The 17225-nt window shown below is 37.2% G+C and overlaps 1 protein-coding gene and 1 long non-coding RNA gene across 2 annotated transcripts in view; both read left to right on the top strand.

The window, feature by feature from the left end:
* LOC126855094 (uncharacterized) overlaps positions 1–13525 on the top strand; it is a 36050-nt gene extending 22525 nt beyond the window's left edge. The window contains exons 2-4 of the long non-coding RNA XR_007688187.1: positions 10819–10919; positions 11306–11727; positions 12886–13525. This is a non-coding gene — a long non-coding RNA (uncharacterized LOC126855094). The remainder of the gene's footprint in view (positions 1–10818; positions 10920–11305; positions 11728–12885) is intronic.
* Positions 13526–15291: 1766 nt separating this feature from the next.
* On the top strand, positions 15292–17176 carry LOC126855073 (lysosomal thioesterase PPT2 homolog). Its single transcript, XM_050602429.1, has 4 exons — positions 15292–15654; positions 16058–16307; positions 16381–16499; positions 16571–17176. The coding sequence occupies exons 1-4, from the start codon at positions 15502–15504 to the stop codon at positions 16922–16924; spliced, it is 876 nt and encodes a 291-aa protein (XP_050458386.1). The 5' UTR covers positions 15292–15501; the 3' UTR covers positions 16925–17176.
* The last annotated feature ends 49 nt before the right edge of the window (positions 17177–17225 follow it).

Consider the following 17225-nt stretch of genomic DNA (forward strand, 5'->3'; position numbering starts at 1 on the left):
TATATACACAATAAAATTTTAAATAAATTTTAATAAATATAATAATTTTTTAATTTATAATGCATGTGTAATTAATTAATAGCGATTGTCCATAATAATGTTCGTAGTATATATTTTATCATTTTCTCAAACATGATACAATGAGTAGCGTGATAAAAATGATAAAAATATTGAAAGAGGCACAATGGGATCGCAGTTCCAGCAACGGGCAGAGCACACCCGCGAATTCTGGCGCGCCCCCGCAATGTAACCGCTACCCTTCACCTTTGATTTATCCTCTTATCATATGCGAACTCGTAGGTGGACGAGAGCGCGCGCGGGGGTGGTCGAGGCACCGACAATATCGCCAACCCCGGCAGCGGGGGCGCGATGAAAATGGGATTGAAAACCACCAGACTAATCTTCTACCTCTCTCGCGTGTAACATCCACGCCCGTACGCACACGCACACACATACTCATATGCACGGAATCGTCCACCTGCACGATTAACCCTCCCGTACCCCACACCGCGCTTTTCTGCCCACGCACACGCAACGAGTGTGTATTAAATGCCTGTACATATTGCGGTGACGGTGTGCGTGCTAGTCGCGTTCAGAAACGCCGCTGCCATTTAAATAAATGTTTAATCTTGCTCGCGTATCCTCCCCATCGGCGCCCTTTTCCCCGGCGCTTTTCCTCTTTTTCCTTCGTTTCATCTCGCGAGCAGCTCGCCCGACAAACCGGTAAAGGATGGAAGATTGCTAGATGGAATAGAACGAGATCGAGACAAAAAAAAAAGAGAGAGAGAGAGAAAGAGAGACTGGATTCGAAAAGCGCGAGATTGCACCGTATAAGGAAGAAACGCTGGAAGGCGGATAAAGAGGGCGAGAGGAACGGGGGTGAAAGGACCCGCGCCGCAGGAGAGAGCGGCAAGTAAAAAACCAATCGAGTCTGTGCAGTGCGACGTTGAATCCCTTCACCCCCTGGTTCCTGGACCATTCAAGAGAGACCGAGCCCCGCAGCCATTTAACCTCTGCATTGCAAATGCCACCCTCTATCCGCCGCGACCATCCGACCCGGTAAGGGCGGAAGGCAGGGCAGGGCGAGAAACAGGGCCGTCGACTCGGGCCGAGACTGTTATTTTAACGAAATATCTTTAAACGCCGGCACACACTAGGAGCGAAACGGGGTGGACGGATGGTCCGGACGAGTAGGTGTAGGACGAACCCCGCCAGTTAATCCGGAGGGAGCGGGTGGGTGTAAGCGGGGGTGGGGAGGGGGAATGGATGGAGGAACGGGAGAAGCGAGATGGTCTCGGACGAGCTCGGAGCGCGGAGAGATGAAAGGATACCTAGTTACGGGACGAGAGAGAGCGCACCGGTTTAAAGGATTACCGGTCTGCCCATTATTCAAATGTATGCTAAACGCGCGGGGCGGTGTGCGCGATAGCCTTATCAACCCTCTTGCGAGGCGCACCGCGCCGTGCGGATATTTCACGGCGGCTCGCCGCAATAGCGCTTTCCCCGGCAGCAGCCCCGGATCAGTAGCTACGCTCTGCTCCGACAATGCTTTTATGGCCGCTTTCGCTGCTTCCACGCTGATGACCGGAAATTCACCCCTTCGCCGGTAACTTTGCTTGATTTGGTCAAAGATAATATGATGACTCGATTTGGTAGAAGATAACATGATAATTTGAAAATGACTTTTAACGATGATATTCTATTATAGTTTTTAGATTTTTTATAGATAAGAATTGAGTCGTGCAAGGATTCAGGTTTTATATTGAAAACATGTTGCACACATACTTTTATCGCAACGAACTATTTTATTGTTTCCCTATTATTTTCTTCTTGACTTATCGCTTGAAATTATATTTTCGTACTTTGACAACAATTGATATTGTTTAGCTCAAAAAGCTTTTGAGAAATTCTCAGTTAAAAATAATAATTAAAAATTAGAATTTAGCTTTGTGAAAAAATATTGTTACTTTTTTATATAAAAAAAGAATGTCAAGAAATTTTGCACATTTTTAGATCCCTATGTGTTTTTAATAATCGAGACAAGCATCAGTCGAGCTTTTCAATTAAATACTGATATTATCCGAGGTTCACGAGAAACTTGTGAAATTTCAAACGATCGTAAGATCGTCGCGCGATACCACGTATCCCGCAGATGCATTGGACCGTGCGGAGAGGAGCCCTCGCAAGATTTGCGCGAAGCGTGAATGGACGAGGGCGTGGGAAACGGCGAAGTGGCCGCGTACGCGGATAGTATGCGCTGACTTGCGACCGGTCCCGGTAATTGCCGTAATTGTGCCGAGTGATTCACACATCAGAATCGGCGCGGCGCGGCTCCCGCCACTCCACCCCCGCCGTCACTCTTTCGCGCGAACACACACACGGCAAGAGGAACATTGACAGCGACGGTGTCGCGAGGAGCGCGAGCGCATCTGCGCGGGATTTCGGAAACAATTGCCGACAATTCTCGCCACTTGACTCGCGGCCAGCGATTGACGTGAGAATCCGCTTAGACAGCCGTACAACTCCGCCGCGGAGCGTATGAGGTCATCTTCATTAAATCGTTCTCCGCTTAATGACTGATCTAATTTTTTCTTTCGTCTCTCTTTCTCCACCGACGACGACGACGACGACGCATGTTCGTCCGCTCGCTCACTCTGAACCACCGATCGGTCTAATGTGCGCTTTACCTCTCGCGCGTTTTTTTCTCTTCTGCGGGCGGAAATGTGGTTCATGGAAAGTTCGCGGTCGCTTTCTTCTCACATGATGTTCGTCAAAGCCAGCAGGCAAGCTTCGTAGAATGCGAGTGAATTGAGGGGAAATTGATGTAGAATGACTGACTCATTATATTTGGATTCGCGAGCGATTAGTATCTAGATATAATTATCTCTTCCGGTACGTAAAATATTACAAGTATTTTTTTTTATGAGATGTATCTTTTTGCAAAATAATATTGCTTTAAGATGAAATCTGATTAAGATGCTTCTTATTTTTAATCTATTTATAATATACATACATATTAAATATATAATCAAATATAACTCATTTGTGATCGATATGCTGGATATAATCGATTTTCTCAATTCCTTCGTTAACGTCACAAGATCATTTTTAAAATTTTCTTCTGTCATATCGCACTCGATATATCCTGTAATAATCACTCGATATATCTGTAATAATTTTTAAAGAAACAAGATTGAAGTATAGAGATATACGCAATGTTACAAATCCTTCGTGTGTACACATTAGCTCTTATCAGAGTCGGCGCTTTGTAGTGCTAGAATAGCATCCCGCGAAGCCACTTTGTCTCCGCATCCGCTTCCGTGCACTTAGCCTTCCATAAACTGAGAAGACACGCTAAGTTCAAGCAACCATTTGCGTTTGCAAAATGTGACCTGCTACCTTGAAAGTTTTGACATAAACCAATTTGATGGCTTACGTTCGCTAACAATCGCACGATGATGCATGCAATGTTACGTATGTCAAAAAATAATTAGAGCTATTATTCATCTGCTAGAATGCTGTTGAATGTCATTGTATTGTCAATTGAAAAATTTAAATCTTGAAAAACAATTTTTGATTTATTTTTTATTATCATAACATATTATGATAGTTTAACAAACTATCATAAAAATTTAATTATTCTTATAAAATTTATCATAATTATGATGAGATATTTATACATTTCTAATGTACTCAACATATATACCCACAAAACATCGTTTTGTATAACAGGAGCCAGAACATCAGGCCATTCATTCAGTAAAATGTAATCGGGGCTGCTTTCGAAAACTCATAAAATTATATTCTTGCAGGACTCCTGTTACACATACCGCCTCTGTATCCATGAAAGAAATCAATTCAGATCCCTAGGTCCCGTAGGAGCTGACATTTGACACCTTGCTGGCATATTTGCCACCCCGCCAGTGATTGGCTGATTATGATCTCGCTAATCCCGTGCAGGGTGGACTTGGACCACCCCGACGTGATTGCCGAGCTCAAAGACAAATACGTATCGCGCACCCTTCGGAGTCGCGTTCCTCGTGAAACGGGCACGCACGACGCGACCCCAATTTTCGTACGTGCGTGCATGTCGCGCGTGTGGCGCGATTACACGCGATTCCGCTGGGCATACACATTCGCCAATGAAAATCGCTGCCCACTCACGCTTATAATGTTTCATTCGCGTTCTATTTTTGATTTTCACTCTCGTGTATTGTTTTTTCTTTTTTTTTTCTTTTTTTTTTCGACGGGATGATCTAGAAGCATCAACTCTTTTCCTCCGCATTTTTCTTGTAATTATGATTATCTTAACAACATAGCTTGATAAAACTCGGTAATCGGATATAGATATAATTTAGAAATAAAACTATTCTATATAGATTAGTTTTGCAGAATTAATCTTTGTTGAGAAATCAGCGCTTTACGAAGCAGCAGTATAAAATAATGCACATTATAAATATCAAGATTTTTGAATAATATTCATATTATGTCTTATATCTTTCTTTATCTAAATTTTAAAATGTAAAAATTAATTATATCGATATATGTTATTATAGAGGAAGACAAAGGACTGCGTTTTTAATTCTCGCCAAATTCGAATATAAATTGCTCTATAAATAAAGTTTTAGTATAATAATTTGACTTCAAACGGCAAAGAAAAGTAATTTCAGGATTTCACCCTTCAATTGACGTCTGAAACGTTAACGAGATACTATAACAGTTCTACGAAGAAAGGACATCCAGCGCGCGACTTCCTCTACCATCATCCTTCGTGACGGCGCGCGAAATGTTCTTCGTGGAAAATTTCAATTACTCGCTACGGTGATGTAATGGAAATCAGCCAGAGTGTAATTTCGTGAAAATCGCGCGATTACATCCGTTTCTGAAAGTACGCAACTTTAACGCGAGATAACCGCGAATCAAAAGGTAAAGACGCCGCTCTTTCGCACAATCAAAATGCTAATCGCCTCAAGAGCAAGAGGTGTAAGTCCATAGAAATTGGATGTAAAGGACTTAATATCGTTTGGCGACGCGGATCGCTAAAGAGTATTACGGGGGATTACCGGAGTAAAGTGACACCCTTGGCCCGGGGGCTGCGGTGACGCGCCGCGCGCAGTCTTAACAAAACAGCGGGGGTAGCCTTCCGTAAATATTGTTACTGCTACCCCGCTGGCAATTTTGCCGGCCATATGTCAAACCACCGATGTGCTTTTTAGCGTATTCGCTCACGCACGTTAGTCGCTCTTGAGCGCATCGCGACGAGAAGTACGCGCGACTTGAAAAGATCAAGCTCTCGAAAGAACAAAAGAATGCAATTAACTTTAAGAATATTTATTCTGAAAATATCGGTGAATTTCGTTGATTTTCTTTAATATATTATACTCATATATTCGATAAATTAGATGTTTCTAAAAAATGAATATTATAAAAACACTATTTAGATTTTATTAGAAATTAGTAGATATTTTTTTATTTCGAAAAAATGTATAAATATTTTGAAGATAAAAATGTTTTTCTCTTCTTATATACATATAATAGTAAAGAACCAAAAAATATTATTTGTATATTATATTATAAAATGTCGTTTTTTTTTTTTTCACAAGAAAATCAGACATAACTGACAGATACGTTTGATACGTCCGTTATGGTAATGTGTAAAGCGGAGTATAAAGCAATAAGTACGGGGGTCAGCGAGGGTGAATCGTAAATTAGAAAGCAGAGCGAGAGGAGCAGACTCGGGGAGCAGGGAGAAGAGTCTCGAATTAGCATCGCTTTCAAGTCGCTTTCTAATCTCGGTAACTGGACAAATTGGCACTGAATGATCAGTAACGAACGAACGGAAGGCTCAAGTGGGTTTGCGGCTGTACGAAGGATGTCTGGAGAAACGGGGGAACGCCAGGCGTCGCGTTGCGTCACGTCGTCTCGTGCCGCTGCATTGCGGTGTATCGCGCGACCGACACGTGGCACGGATTACGCACATGTTACACGGCCAATTTCGGACGTCCGGCTAACGTGCATGCTGGGAGGGATCCTTAATTGACAAATTAAATCCTTTACGTGACGATTTAACGCATTTCCAACTACAAGATATTTATCGTGCAAGGCCATATGGAATATCATCAATTCGAGATAAGAATAGAGTCGTTTTATCTATCAGAATGATTGCAAACCGTGTCTTAGATATAGAAAAACTTAAAGAAAAATTTTTTAATTATTTATAATCTGATACCGATTAAATATTTTTCAAATTATACGTTGCATTTACTCCATCTTTTAAAATAATTCAAGAGATCTAGAGAAGAAAGTAAAATTTTCTTTTCGCGAAATGGGATACAAACGGATTGTTAACGACTATGCAATCGGGATCACTCGACAGCTGCGACGGATTTCACGTTGCCGAATCACATTGCCGTCGAAATAGAAGGGCGGCTTCCTCGTCGGCCGTGGTAAATACGCGCATGGCTCACCGTAAACATAAATTCCCCGTATATATGTATCCAGTAGCCACGATTTATTACCCGTGAATCGAACCGGAGGGGGAGGTTTACAATGGGCCAGCAAATTGCGGCCCGTTTATACCGATGGAGACGTTATAGCGAGTTCGACGATGCGGACGAACAAGTGTGAAATCAGGTGCATCCATAATGCAAAGGGGTGGGCGCGAGGTTCACCCCCGGTGCTCACGTTCCCGCGTTGTAACCTTCCCCCGTTCAACCCGCCTATATCCCCCTAGCGTACGCTGCAAATCAATTAGACACGCGGCGAAACGTTACGTTTATTGCCGATGTATCGAAAAACAGAACGCCCCGTCGCCAACCCTCTGGAAATATCGCGGATTTCGCAACGACGCGAGCATGGGTGGGTGGCGTGATGAAACGCGAAATCCACTCGTGGTCGATTTTTCCGAGTGTTTACGAATTAATCGACTAACGGTTCTCGTCGACTTTTATAGGGGAGAGAGAATGGCTTTTATTCTTGAAACAGAAAATGACATTTAACTTTTACGAGAATTAAATTAACAATAGAGAATAATTTTGTATAAAGAGAGAAAGAGAGAGATGTTCTAATTAAATTAGTAGTCAATTTAAAAAAAATTATTATATATATATAATATCATACTTATACATTATGTATATATATATATATGTATTTAATATAGCACATGCATCTCAATTCAAGAGCTCGTTAATTTCTTATTTACATTCCATGTAATATAAATAATTTTTCTTTTTAATATATATTTCCATATTTTATAGATAGTGAATAACAAATTAACTTCACAGAAGTCTTATCGTGCTCTAATTATACTTTTCACATCATTTTAGCTATAGTTGATTCTCAGTTCGATACTCAACTTTAGGCATGGTACTGAACAAAGTGCAAAGTGGTGCAAATCGTTGGGGATGGCTTTAACTTGGTAAGAATTAAAGCGAACGGCTCGAGGGGGTAGATAAGGGTCGTAGCCTCCAACGATTATACTAATAGTTGGGGCGTAGATAAGCTAACGGGAGGTGCAGAGAACAGCGAAGACTACTAATTGTTTTACCAAAGAAACTTCGTTCCGATGATTCCCTTTTCCCCTTCTGTTTGCATTTTAATCCATGTATATTTTAAAAATACATTAAAACTGATAATTAGGAAATATTAACCTTATCTCCGTATTTGCGACGATAAACAAAACAAACATATACCACAGTACATGTTTTGTAATTAATCTTTTTCGAGAAACATAAAGTCCTCGTTTATCGATAACAGATGTACTTGATCAGATTACATTCTTGATTTATTAAGACCATTGTTAAATTTTCTTTATTAAAAAGCTCTTCATTTAATTAATTAATTATGTTTTGGTATATAAATAATATAATTAATTATCGAGAAATGTAATTTATTCAAATATAATGTTTTAAAATAATAAAAGTATCATCATTATCGTCTATAACGACGAATTTTTTTAGATAGATATTATGTTGAAAAGAATTCAAATAGCAATTTCTTGATAAATGATTAATAAAAACAGATCATTCTTTTGAACTGATTGAGATAAATCTATATTTTTGCGGAGTCTTTTGCATTTCCAAAAATATTCTACACATTTGGAGCTCAGACAAAACGGCAACAAAAAGCCCTATGTATCTTGATAACCGAGCCAGGTATGATGGCGTATCGTCGATGCGGAAGGAAAGCCCGAGGCGTAAGAGCGAACAATGGCCTCCTTCTTGGCAGGTTGATCCTGCTTGAGTAATGTTGAAATCTGGGGCGTTCCTGGGAAAGACCACCTGACCTCTTCGTCCTTCCATCACTGCCGCTGGACCCTCATGAACGAGTCACGCTTGGTTATATTAGAGATCGAAGGCGCCACTAATGACGCTGTTATGATGATGACTATTAAGTCGATGTACGAAAATGTTTAAGTTGTTGTCCTCAAATCTTTAATATTGATACATACAATGCAAAATATATAATACTTTAGACATGAGATTTAAACATGAACGATTTAGGAGAGCTATCTTTCTTCATGCAAAAAGATATAAAAAAACTTATCATCAATATTGTTTTAAAAATAATGTATTATTAATCTGATGTACTATTTTTTTTGAAAAGTTTCTTCCAAGGATCGAGAAACGTATCATACTTTAGTAAGAAAAGTATCAACGTCAAGATGACTTGCACGATTACAACGACGTGACATCGATTCTGAGAAATTGCAGACGTTACATCAACGCGAGTTACTCGTGAATATCATCGCCCTCGGTTTTTCTACCCCGGAAGTGAAATTAAACCGATAGTCACATTTACGAATGCGATGTCGCATTGCGCAAGAGGTCTCGCAAGAGGAATGAAAAAAGGAATATACAGCGAAAAATGGAGAACCATAGAATCTACGGTTTCTTCTCGCTATCCCCTCGTGTCCCCATTCGAAAGTCAGGAATATCGGAATTTCGCAAGCGTGCGAATGTATCCCGTGGATCCCAGAAAAAGTCGTTCTAGGATGGACACGCGGCCGGGTAATGGAAGATGTGATAATTTAGTATGCACGGTCGGAGTTTATTTGAATTTTATTGGCGAACTCGCTGTCACGTGGGTCATGTGCCCGTAGGAGAGTGGCGGCGGCGATGCCGCAGGGGGTTCCTTTTTCGCTTTTATCGGATCGGGGACGAGACGACGCTCCTCCCGTTTTCCCGAGGGGACACTTCCGTCCGACCAATATCGCTCCTCTTCCTCCGTCGCTCAAGCCTTCTCGCTTCCGACCTGTTTCTACCCCCCTTCAACCATCTAATCCCCCTCCCCCTTGCCTCTTTATCCCCCCTCCTCCCTCAGTCCTCTCTCTCTCTCCATCTTTTACTCTCTCTCTCTCTCTCTCTCTCTCTCTCTCTCTCTCTCTCTCTCTCTCTCTCTCTCTCTCTCTCTCTCTCTCTCCCGGGGCGCTTCCAATATCTTTCTAAGTTCTCGGAACCAACCATGAATAAACTATTCCCCGACTTTGAATATCTGAGCGTTTTGCGCGGGAATGGGCCGCCATCGAGGGACCGACCACAGAAAGGACGAGGATGAGCGATATCGATTGATCGACATTCATGGAGGGAGGAAGCGCCGTTGCCGAAAGTGCGACCCTTCAATTTTTTGAAAACGGTTATCTTTAAGAGAAAGAGGGGAAAGGATGCTGTTTACTTCAACCCTTAATAGTTCGAATTTTTGACAACTATAAAAGATTTAGTAAGTCTCTCCCCTATTTTCTTTAATTATTCGTTAGTTTCACAACATGTGTATTTCGCGTATTTAATTTATTTTCGAACAAAGTATATTTATGTTAGTATTAATTCACACATATGTATTCAGGATGTGTGTCCTGATTATATGCAAAATTGTGCATGACCGATACGATTTAATCCCCGAAAATTCTGTGGATAAAAAGTACTCCGGAAACCGTCGGGTTCATTAACATATTAACAAAGTATCTTGTTTATGGTTCGCGTCAGACATCAGGCAAACGACGTCGTTAATACTCGACGGGATCCTTTATTCTTGATCTCGATAGCGGGGCGATTAATTTTTCGTGCCGTCGAGGATGATGAAATCAAGCAGTCAGCATAATGAGTAGCGTTGTCTGCCGCGCAATTCATCGGGTGTCGCGGGAGTAAGGGACGCGGGGGTGGTTGGAGAACGCTGGGGTTATTAATATTCAGAACGAGAAGCGGGAGTCGAGAGCAGTGCCGAGTGACAAATACCTAGCGCCCTGTCCCAACCCCGGCACAGCTCAACTCTGTAATTAACGCTAATCTCCAGGCCGTTTCTGCGACACCGCACCACCCACTTCGTCTTCTCTCCTGTCTCTCTATACTTACGGAATGGAGGGTGGCTTTAAGCACGAGCTCACCAGTCGATTCTCAGACAATGGCGCTACAATGTTTCCCTGCTAAAAACTAAGCTCACAGTTTTGTATTGTTCCTTTATTTATATTTTATTTTAACGCTGCGCTTTTCTGTTAAAAAATTTATAACTATATTTTTGATATAACCCCTTTTCTTTGTGTTTATATATATATTATTATTTTGTAAAAATTTTATTTAAAATTTATTAAAAAATGCATTTATTTCTCTTTTTAACAATTTTACAACATTTAGCAGGGACTTAACATTGTGAAATATTTTATATCATATTTACGTTGACGATAAAAATACTGGTTAGATAAAAATATAAGAAATACTGACTATTTTTAGAATGGCTAGAAAAATTTACATACTACATATAGATCTTGGTTTATGCGAAGGAAAAGTCAGAAAAACTACTCTATTGTTTGTGCATTCCTTTTTTCAGTAAAACGAAAAGAATGCCGCATGGACGCGGCATCTCGTCGCGGTTCTTGAATATTTTTGTGAACATTACACAACGTCCCGCCTGTTCATTCGTCATGTGCGGTACGTATTTAAATTTACAAAACTGTATACTGTATTAGACTAACTGCATATTTAAACGTACATAAATTTCTTTTGCAGAGCTCATAGAATTTTGAAAAAAATTCTCTTATTCATATGCCGTCCCTAAGTTATAACAAAAAAAAAAAATAAAATAAAATAAAATAAAATAAAATAAGAGAAAAGTCTATCAATATTTTTATATTACAAAATATATGTTGCATCAGTTTCTTATAGTATTATAGTTTTGAATTATTATGGCTTAAAATATATGTGACATGTTTTATCGTACAACATTAACATTTTAAGATTCCATGAATAAATACTCCAAACTACCAAAGAAAAAGTTTGTCGGATGAGATCTGTCATAAGCTGATTTAATTTTATAGATCTCCAAGCATTTTCTCAAAGCCGTGCACAAGGGGCAAAATTTGATTGAAGTGCGGAAGTATTTAATTAAAGTATACACATTCAACGACATAAGATCCCCAAACGAGCTAGTGTGTATCTCTTATCACGAGAGATTACTTTGGACAGTATACAACAATTTACGTGAAGGGGCGAGTGCGGACGCGCGTGCCCAGGTACTTCTAGCTGTCGCAAGCTGCTCTAATCGAGTCCCCCAAGTATCCTGAAACCGCTGGTGTTTCTTCTGTCGAGCGAGGAGAGAGTAAGGGAGATGAACGTAGCTATGGGGTGGGATTTGAGCGAGAGAAAAGACGGCCAATCCAATTCCGTGCTCAAGCCCGACTGTCGTGATGGTGGAGGGTGGCGAAAAAACGCAGCCACCGGCCGGGGCGCAAGGCGAGCGGTAGGTCTCCGAGCTTTTTTGCGTTTAATCAAGGATATTCGCGGTCGGCTGGCTCGCTATTTCAGCCCGCCGAGTGTTAACCGAGGCGCGCAACCACTAGCGAGTATCATACCGCAGGAAGTGGATGAAGGAATCTACGTCCTTTGACCTCCCAGAAACCATTCCTGCCTCGCAATCATCCGTAACAGACCTCGTTGTAAATTGCAATGTCCACGATGTTTTCGCTTACTGTGTCATATTTTTCAGCTTTTTGCGACAATTAACTAAACCAACATTCGATGTTATGAATATATAGACAGCTATGAAAAAATAAACTGATATATATGATATAAGATAGAGAAAAAGAGAGAGAAAGTCAGAGAAATTTGAGATTGCAATAATTTTATCAAAATATTTCATAATTTAAATAGAGTATACAAAACATCGAATTGAAATGATATTTTATGTCCATGTTTATTTTTATAATTATTATTTATCAAAAGATATATATAGATAAATATAATGAATATTATGTTTCAATAACACACATCACCTCGTCAACACTATTACATATTGATAATAAATCGGAATCGAATTAATTCTGATTAATTAGATAAAAAATTAATTAGATAAATCTCTCGCTGTGAAATGCCAAGAAATCATTTGATTCCTAGAATTTAATAAAACCGATTAAATACGCGACACCCCTTTCACTATCAAGGTAGTCTAGATGTGATGTAGCAGAAGGCGACAGCTCTAATTTCGTCCTTAAGTATCCAGTATTTCCGCTGTCACTCTCGTAAATTACTTCATTCTGATGACGCGTTGATCGCCGAAAACACCCTCTGAATTTCGAGTGGGTCACTCGACGGGGGTCACTGACATCTTTTCTACAAGAAAATATGGTCTTCTATGATCGCGGTGACTATATATAGCAATAGTATCCCATCAATATTGAAAATGTATGTGTTTGTCAAGTTAAAAGCATAATTATTTATACTTTATTAATATACATTTATGCAAGTAATAATTTTGCGATAACTTGTAATGCTATATTTAATTTAAAATATATTAGAATATCCATCGGAGAAAATTAAAAATTACTGATTATAAGTAAGCTTTATTAAATAATTTAATTAAACTTCAGTACAACCAGGAATAAGTAGTAATAATATCCAGTTTCCAGGAGCATATCAATGACTCTTGGATTATGGCGGATATACAGAGGAAGAGTTGTTCCTTCAAGGATTACAGCCGTGATAATCATGAATGACGCTGGTCGAAACAATGCGCCCGGCATCCGTTGTCACGACAGGGCGTGAGTTTCGTCTACGGGTTGGGGGTGAAGAGCGGTGGCGATGTCAGAGTACGGTGATGTATGGCTAAAGCGAGCTCGGGAAATACCACGTGCCCCGCCACCTAGCATACAGCAGCCCCGTAAGGATTAGGGTGGCGACCTACTATATTCTGCAACGCAGCGTTTCGTGATGCAATTGGATTCCTTCGGCAGTCAACACCCTTCCTTTCACGCACCCCTTCCTTTCACGCACCCCCAGATCCATCGTCACCGATCATCGCTTCAAGTACAGGATCATTGCTTTCATATTTATGGAATTTTTTTCTACTTCTAATTAGAATACTTTCTATGGAAAAATTTAATTGATTTGGAGGGTTGATGCAATACAGTTTTTACGATATAATAATTTAATCGGATATATTACGCATAAATACTAACAATAAATTATATAATAATCGCGATTTAATATTTAAATAATTTTAGTTTAAAGTATATTATATTTACATTGTAACAATATAATATAATAAAATTTATCCAGAATTGCAAGTTTGCAGAGAAAGCCTAATATAAAGAACAATTCTTGTGCGACTTATCAATTCTTATTAAGTATTGTCATCTTTAAGAAAATTCATTTTAAATAGTATAGGTAGTGATACGAGATACGTTTTATATATTGTCGAATTCTTTTTCGAAACGTGGTCGCGATATTGAGAAATAATACGCAATTAATCAATTTTCGATAAACGATGCAATGATCTTGATCGAAATGCATATTTCTCACGATTTATTCATTTATTATGTTAAATAGAAATCGAATCAATAAAGATAAAAATTATCAATTATCGTTTTGTTATAATCCTTATAAATAATAATTATTTCTCAACAATGCTTGAAATCAAACATATTATTCTTCAAATTTTTAACCAAGCCAATATTTTGTAATTTGTAATTCGAATTGAGAATGCGTGATAAGACACGAATCAAGCAAATAATGTAACTAAAGATCTCATTTTAATATATCAAGTGTTTAATTAATAATTAATCTATAACTTGAGAAACATATAGTATTGTGTGTATGTGTGTGTGTGTGTGTGTGTGTGTGTGTGTAAATTGTGTATTTAAAGATTTTATGATACATAAAATATTTCAGCAACAAAAATTAATAATAACACAGCCTTGACGGCATGTAAAAAATAGCGCGCCATTGTTTACATGCCGCGGCTTTGTTATCATTCGCGCGGCGACACTCGAGTAATAAAAGAATCATAACGAAACCATGTTCCCCGCGTATATATTGTCAAATTTCTTTTTGAGACCTGATCACGATAAATATCGGAAAATTTTACTATATTTATGATAATTAACAATTAATTAACTTTCGATAAACAATACCTAACTGAGTGATAAATCTTTATCAAAGCGCATATTTCAACGCGATCATTCATTATTTCAAATAAGAATCGAATCAAATAAAGATAAAAATTATAAATTATTGTTTTGTTGTGATTCTTACAAATAATAATTATTTCTCTAACTTAGAATCAAATATATATATATATATATATATATATATATATATATATATATATATATATATTTCACTTTATAAATTGTCAATCTAAATGCAATTTGTCATTCAAATTAAAACACGTAATAAAGCATAAACTGCAGGATCGAAGTAATTAAATTAAATGCATTAAAATAATGAAAAGTTTCAACCATTTAATTTGATATATTTGCTATCTCTTTTAATTTTAAAAAATAAGAAGGAGTGGCCACTTTTGATGGGACATTCTGTGTTGTATATATATAAACATAATTCAATAATGGCATTGTGATGTCCATGATATAAATTAGAATGGAAAAAACCACATGCAGTTAATGAAATATTTGTTAATTAAATCTATACCTGCCTATATATTCGTGATTTATAATTAATGTAATATACGGATATGATACCGAAATAATAATCTTACCGGCAGAATCAAAAAAATTGATTTGGCTACGAATGCTAAATAGTTTCTAAAATAGATGCAGGTGGTGGTACTTAACGTGGCTTAAAAATGTCTCACGCATATTCTTCGAAAAATAACAGAATGGATATTTTTTTAGGTTTCTCTCTGTTACATGTTTTGTAAATATTTGAAAAAAATTATATATATCTCAGATAATATCTGCAAAAACATAGATTCAATAAGAATGGGAGCTTTGTGAGCATTTATAGCACCATTTATCGATAATGCTGAAATGTGTTCTTATCGGCGTGATTTAAAAGCAGATTCTATCTCTTTTGCTTTATCACAATGTAGCACTCCATGAAATGCATTGTGAGATCTTTGTTCTCTTACACTTTCCATCTCTCTTTCTCTTTTTATCTCAAGCACTGAATTATGCATCTATCTCATTTTGAACGTAGAAAGTGTTGTGGTACTCGGATGCGTGTTGCCAGACTATAAACAGCTGATCTAAGATTAAGCGTCATTTTCGTGCAAGAAACAATGACAAGTACAAATTTTGTGATACATATTTATTTGTTTTTAGTCTTTTTATTATCGTGTTATCAAGCAAAATCATATCACGCTGTAGTCATAATTCATGGAGTCCTTACTGGAAGCGATAGCATGGAAACAATTAGTAACAGAATCCAGGAGGTAAGTTAACAAAAGAAATATCTCATTGTCAATATTATCCTTTTTGTGCACAAATATGATGATACAATGATTTCGTGATTACAATCTTTCACATAAATTATTATGCACATTAATATTTGTCTCGTCTTAATGATAAAAAAATAATAATTATATTATTATTTATGAATAAAAAAAATTTATTTCTTATAAACATGTACATTAATTTGACTAACTACATTCTACATATATCTTTGATATAATTTTTCATAGTTAAAGCTTCCATAACTATTTTTACATTGAAGTTGATAATTTATTGTAAATGTTCTGAATATAAGTTATATAGTTTGAATGGAATAAGTTTAAATAATAGAGAGAAAATTAATCTTTTTTTTACTTGAAATGCATCTTCAATATATTTTCATAGATACACCCTGGGACTCCAGTTTATAATACTGTCAGGTTTGCAGGCTGGAGTAGCCTGGAACCTATGTGGCAACAGGTAGAGGAAATTGGTATGGATGTACTTTCTATAGGTGCTGCATTTCCTGAAGGAATTAATTTAATAGGGTACAGCCAGGGTGGTTTATTAGCTAGAGCAATATTACAAAGATTTCCGATGCATAATGTAAGAAATTTTATTTCTTTGAGTTCGCCACAAGCAGGACAATATGGAAGTATGTAAAAAATATTATGTTTCAAAAGAAAAAAAGATAGAAATTTTGTAATCATGAAATTTCTTTTTTCCAGCACGTTTTCTGCATTTGTTCTTTCCTGATCTAGTTTGTGAAACTGCCTATGAACTTTTTTATTCACGACTTGGACAACATACTAGTGTTGGAAATTATTGGAATGATCCTTATCATCAAGTTAATATAATTTATCTTACATGATTTCAAGTGTATTGTAGTGTATTATATCAAACTTCTTATTTTTTCAGGAACTATATTTTAAATACAGCAAATTTTTACCATATGTGAACAATGAAATAGATGTTTACAATAATTCTGATTATAAAACAGGTCTAACTAAGCTAAAACGTATGATACTTATCGGAGGACCAGATGATGGGGTTATCACTCCATGGCAAAGTAGCCATTTTGGATATTATGATAATAACAACACTGTGATAGAAATGCGTGACAGATCTATTTATAAGAATGATTCAATTGGCTTGAAAACATTAGATAAACAGGGAAAACTAAAACTCATTACTGTACCAGGAATTCCTCATACTGAATGGCATAAAAATATCTCAATAATAGATCACTTTTTATTACCACACTTAGATTAAATTTATTAAAATGTAGGTGAAATAGAATTAAAATTTGCTAAATATCATGTTTAGAAAATTCAAAGAATTTATCATCACATAATAAAAAATTACAAATTAATTATAAGTTTATTCTTATTATGACATTTTTTTTTATATTTTATATTGAAATTAAATTCATATATATTTAAAAAAGAGACAAACATGACATATATATATATATAATACTAAAATTTTTTTATATCATATAGATAAGTGATTTTAATTGTACATTATATTATTTTTTTTGTAATCAGGAATTGTAATATATAAGAATTATAGA

Source organism: Cataglyphis hispanica, chromosome 15, assembly GCF_021464435.1.
Source record: "Cataglyphis hispanica isolate Lineage 1 chromosome 15, ULB_Chis1_1.0, whole genome shotgun sequence".
NCBI lineage: Eukaryota > Metazoa > Arthropoda > Insecta > Hymenoptera > Formicidae > Cataglyphis > Cataglyphis hispanica.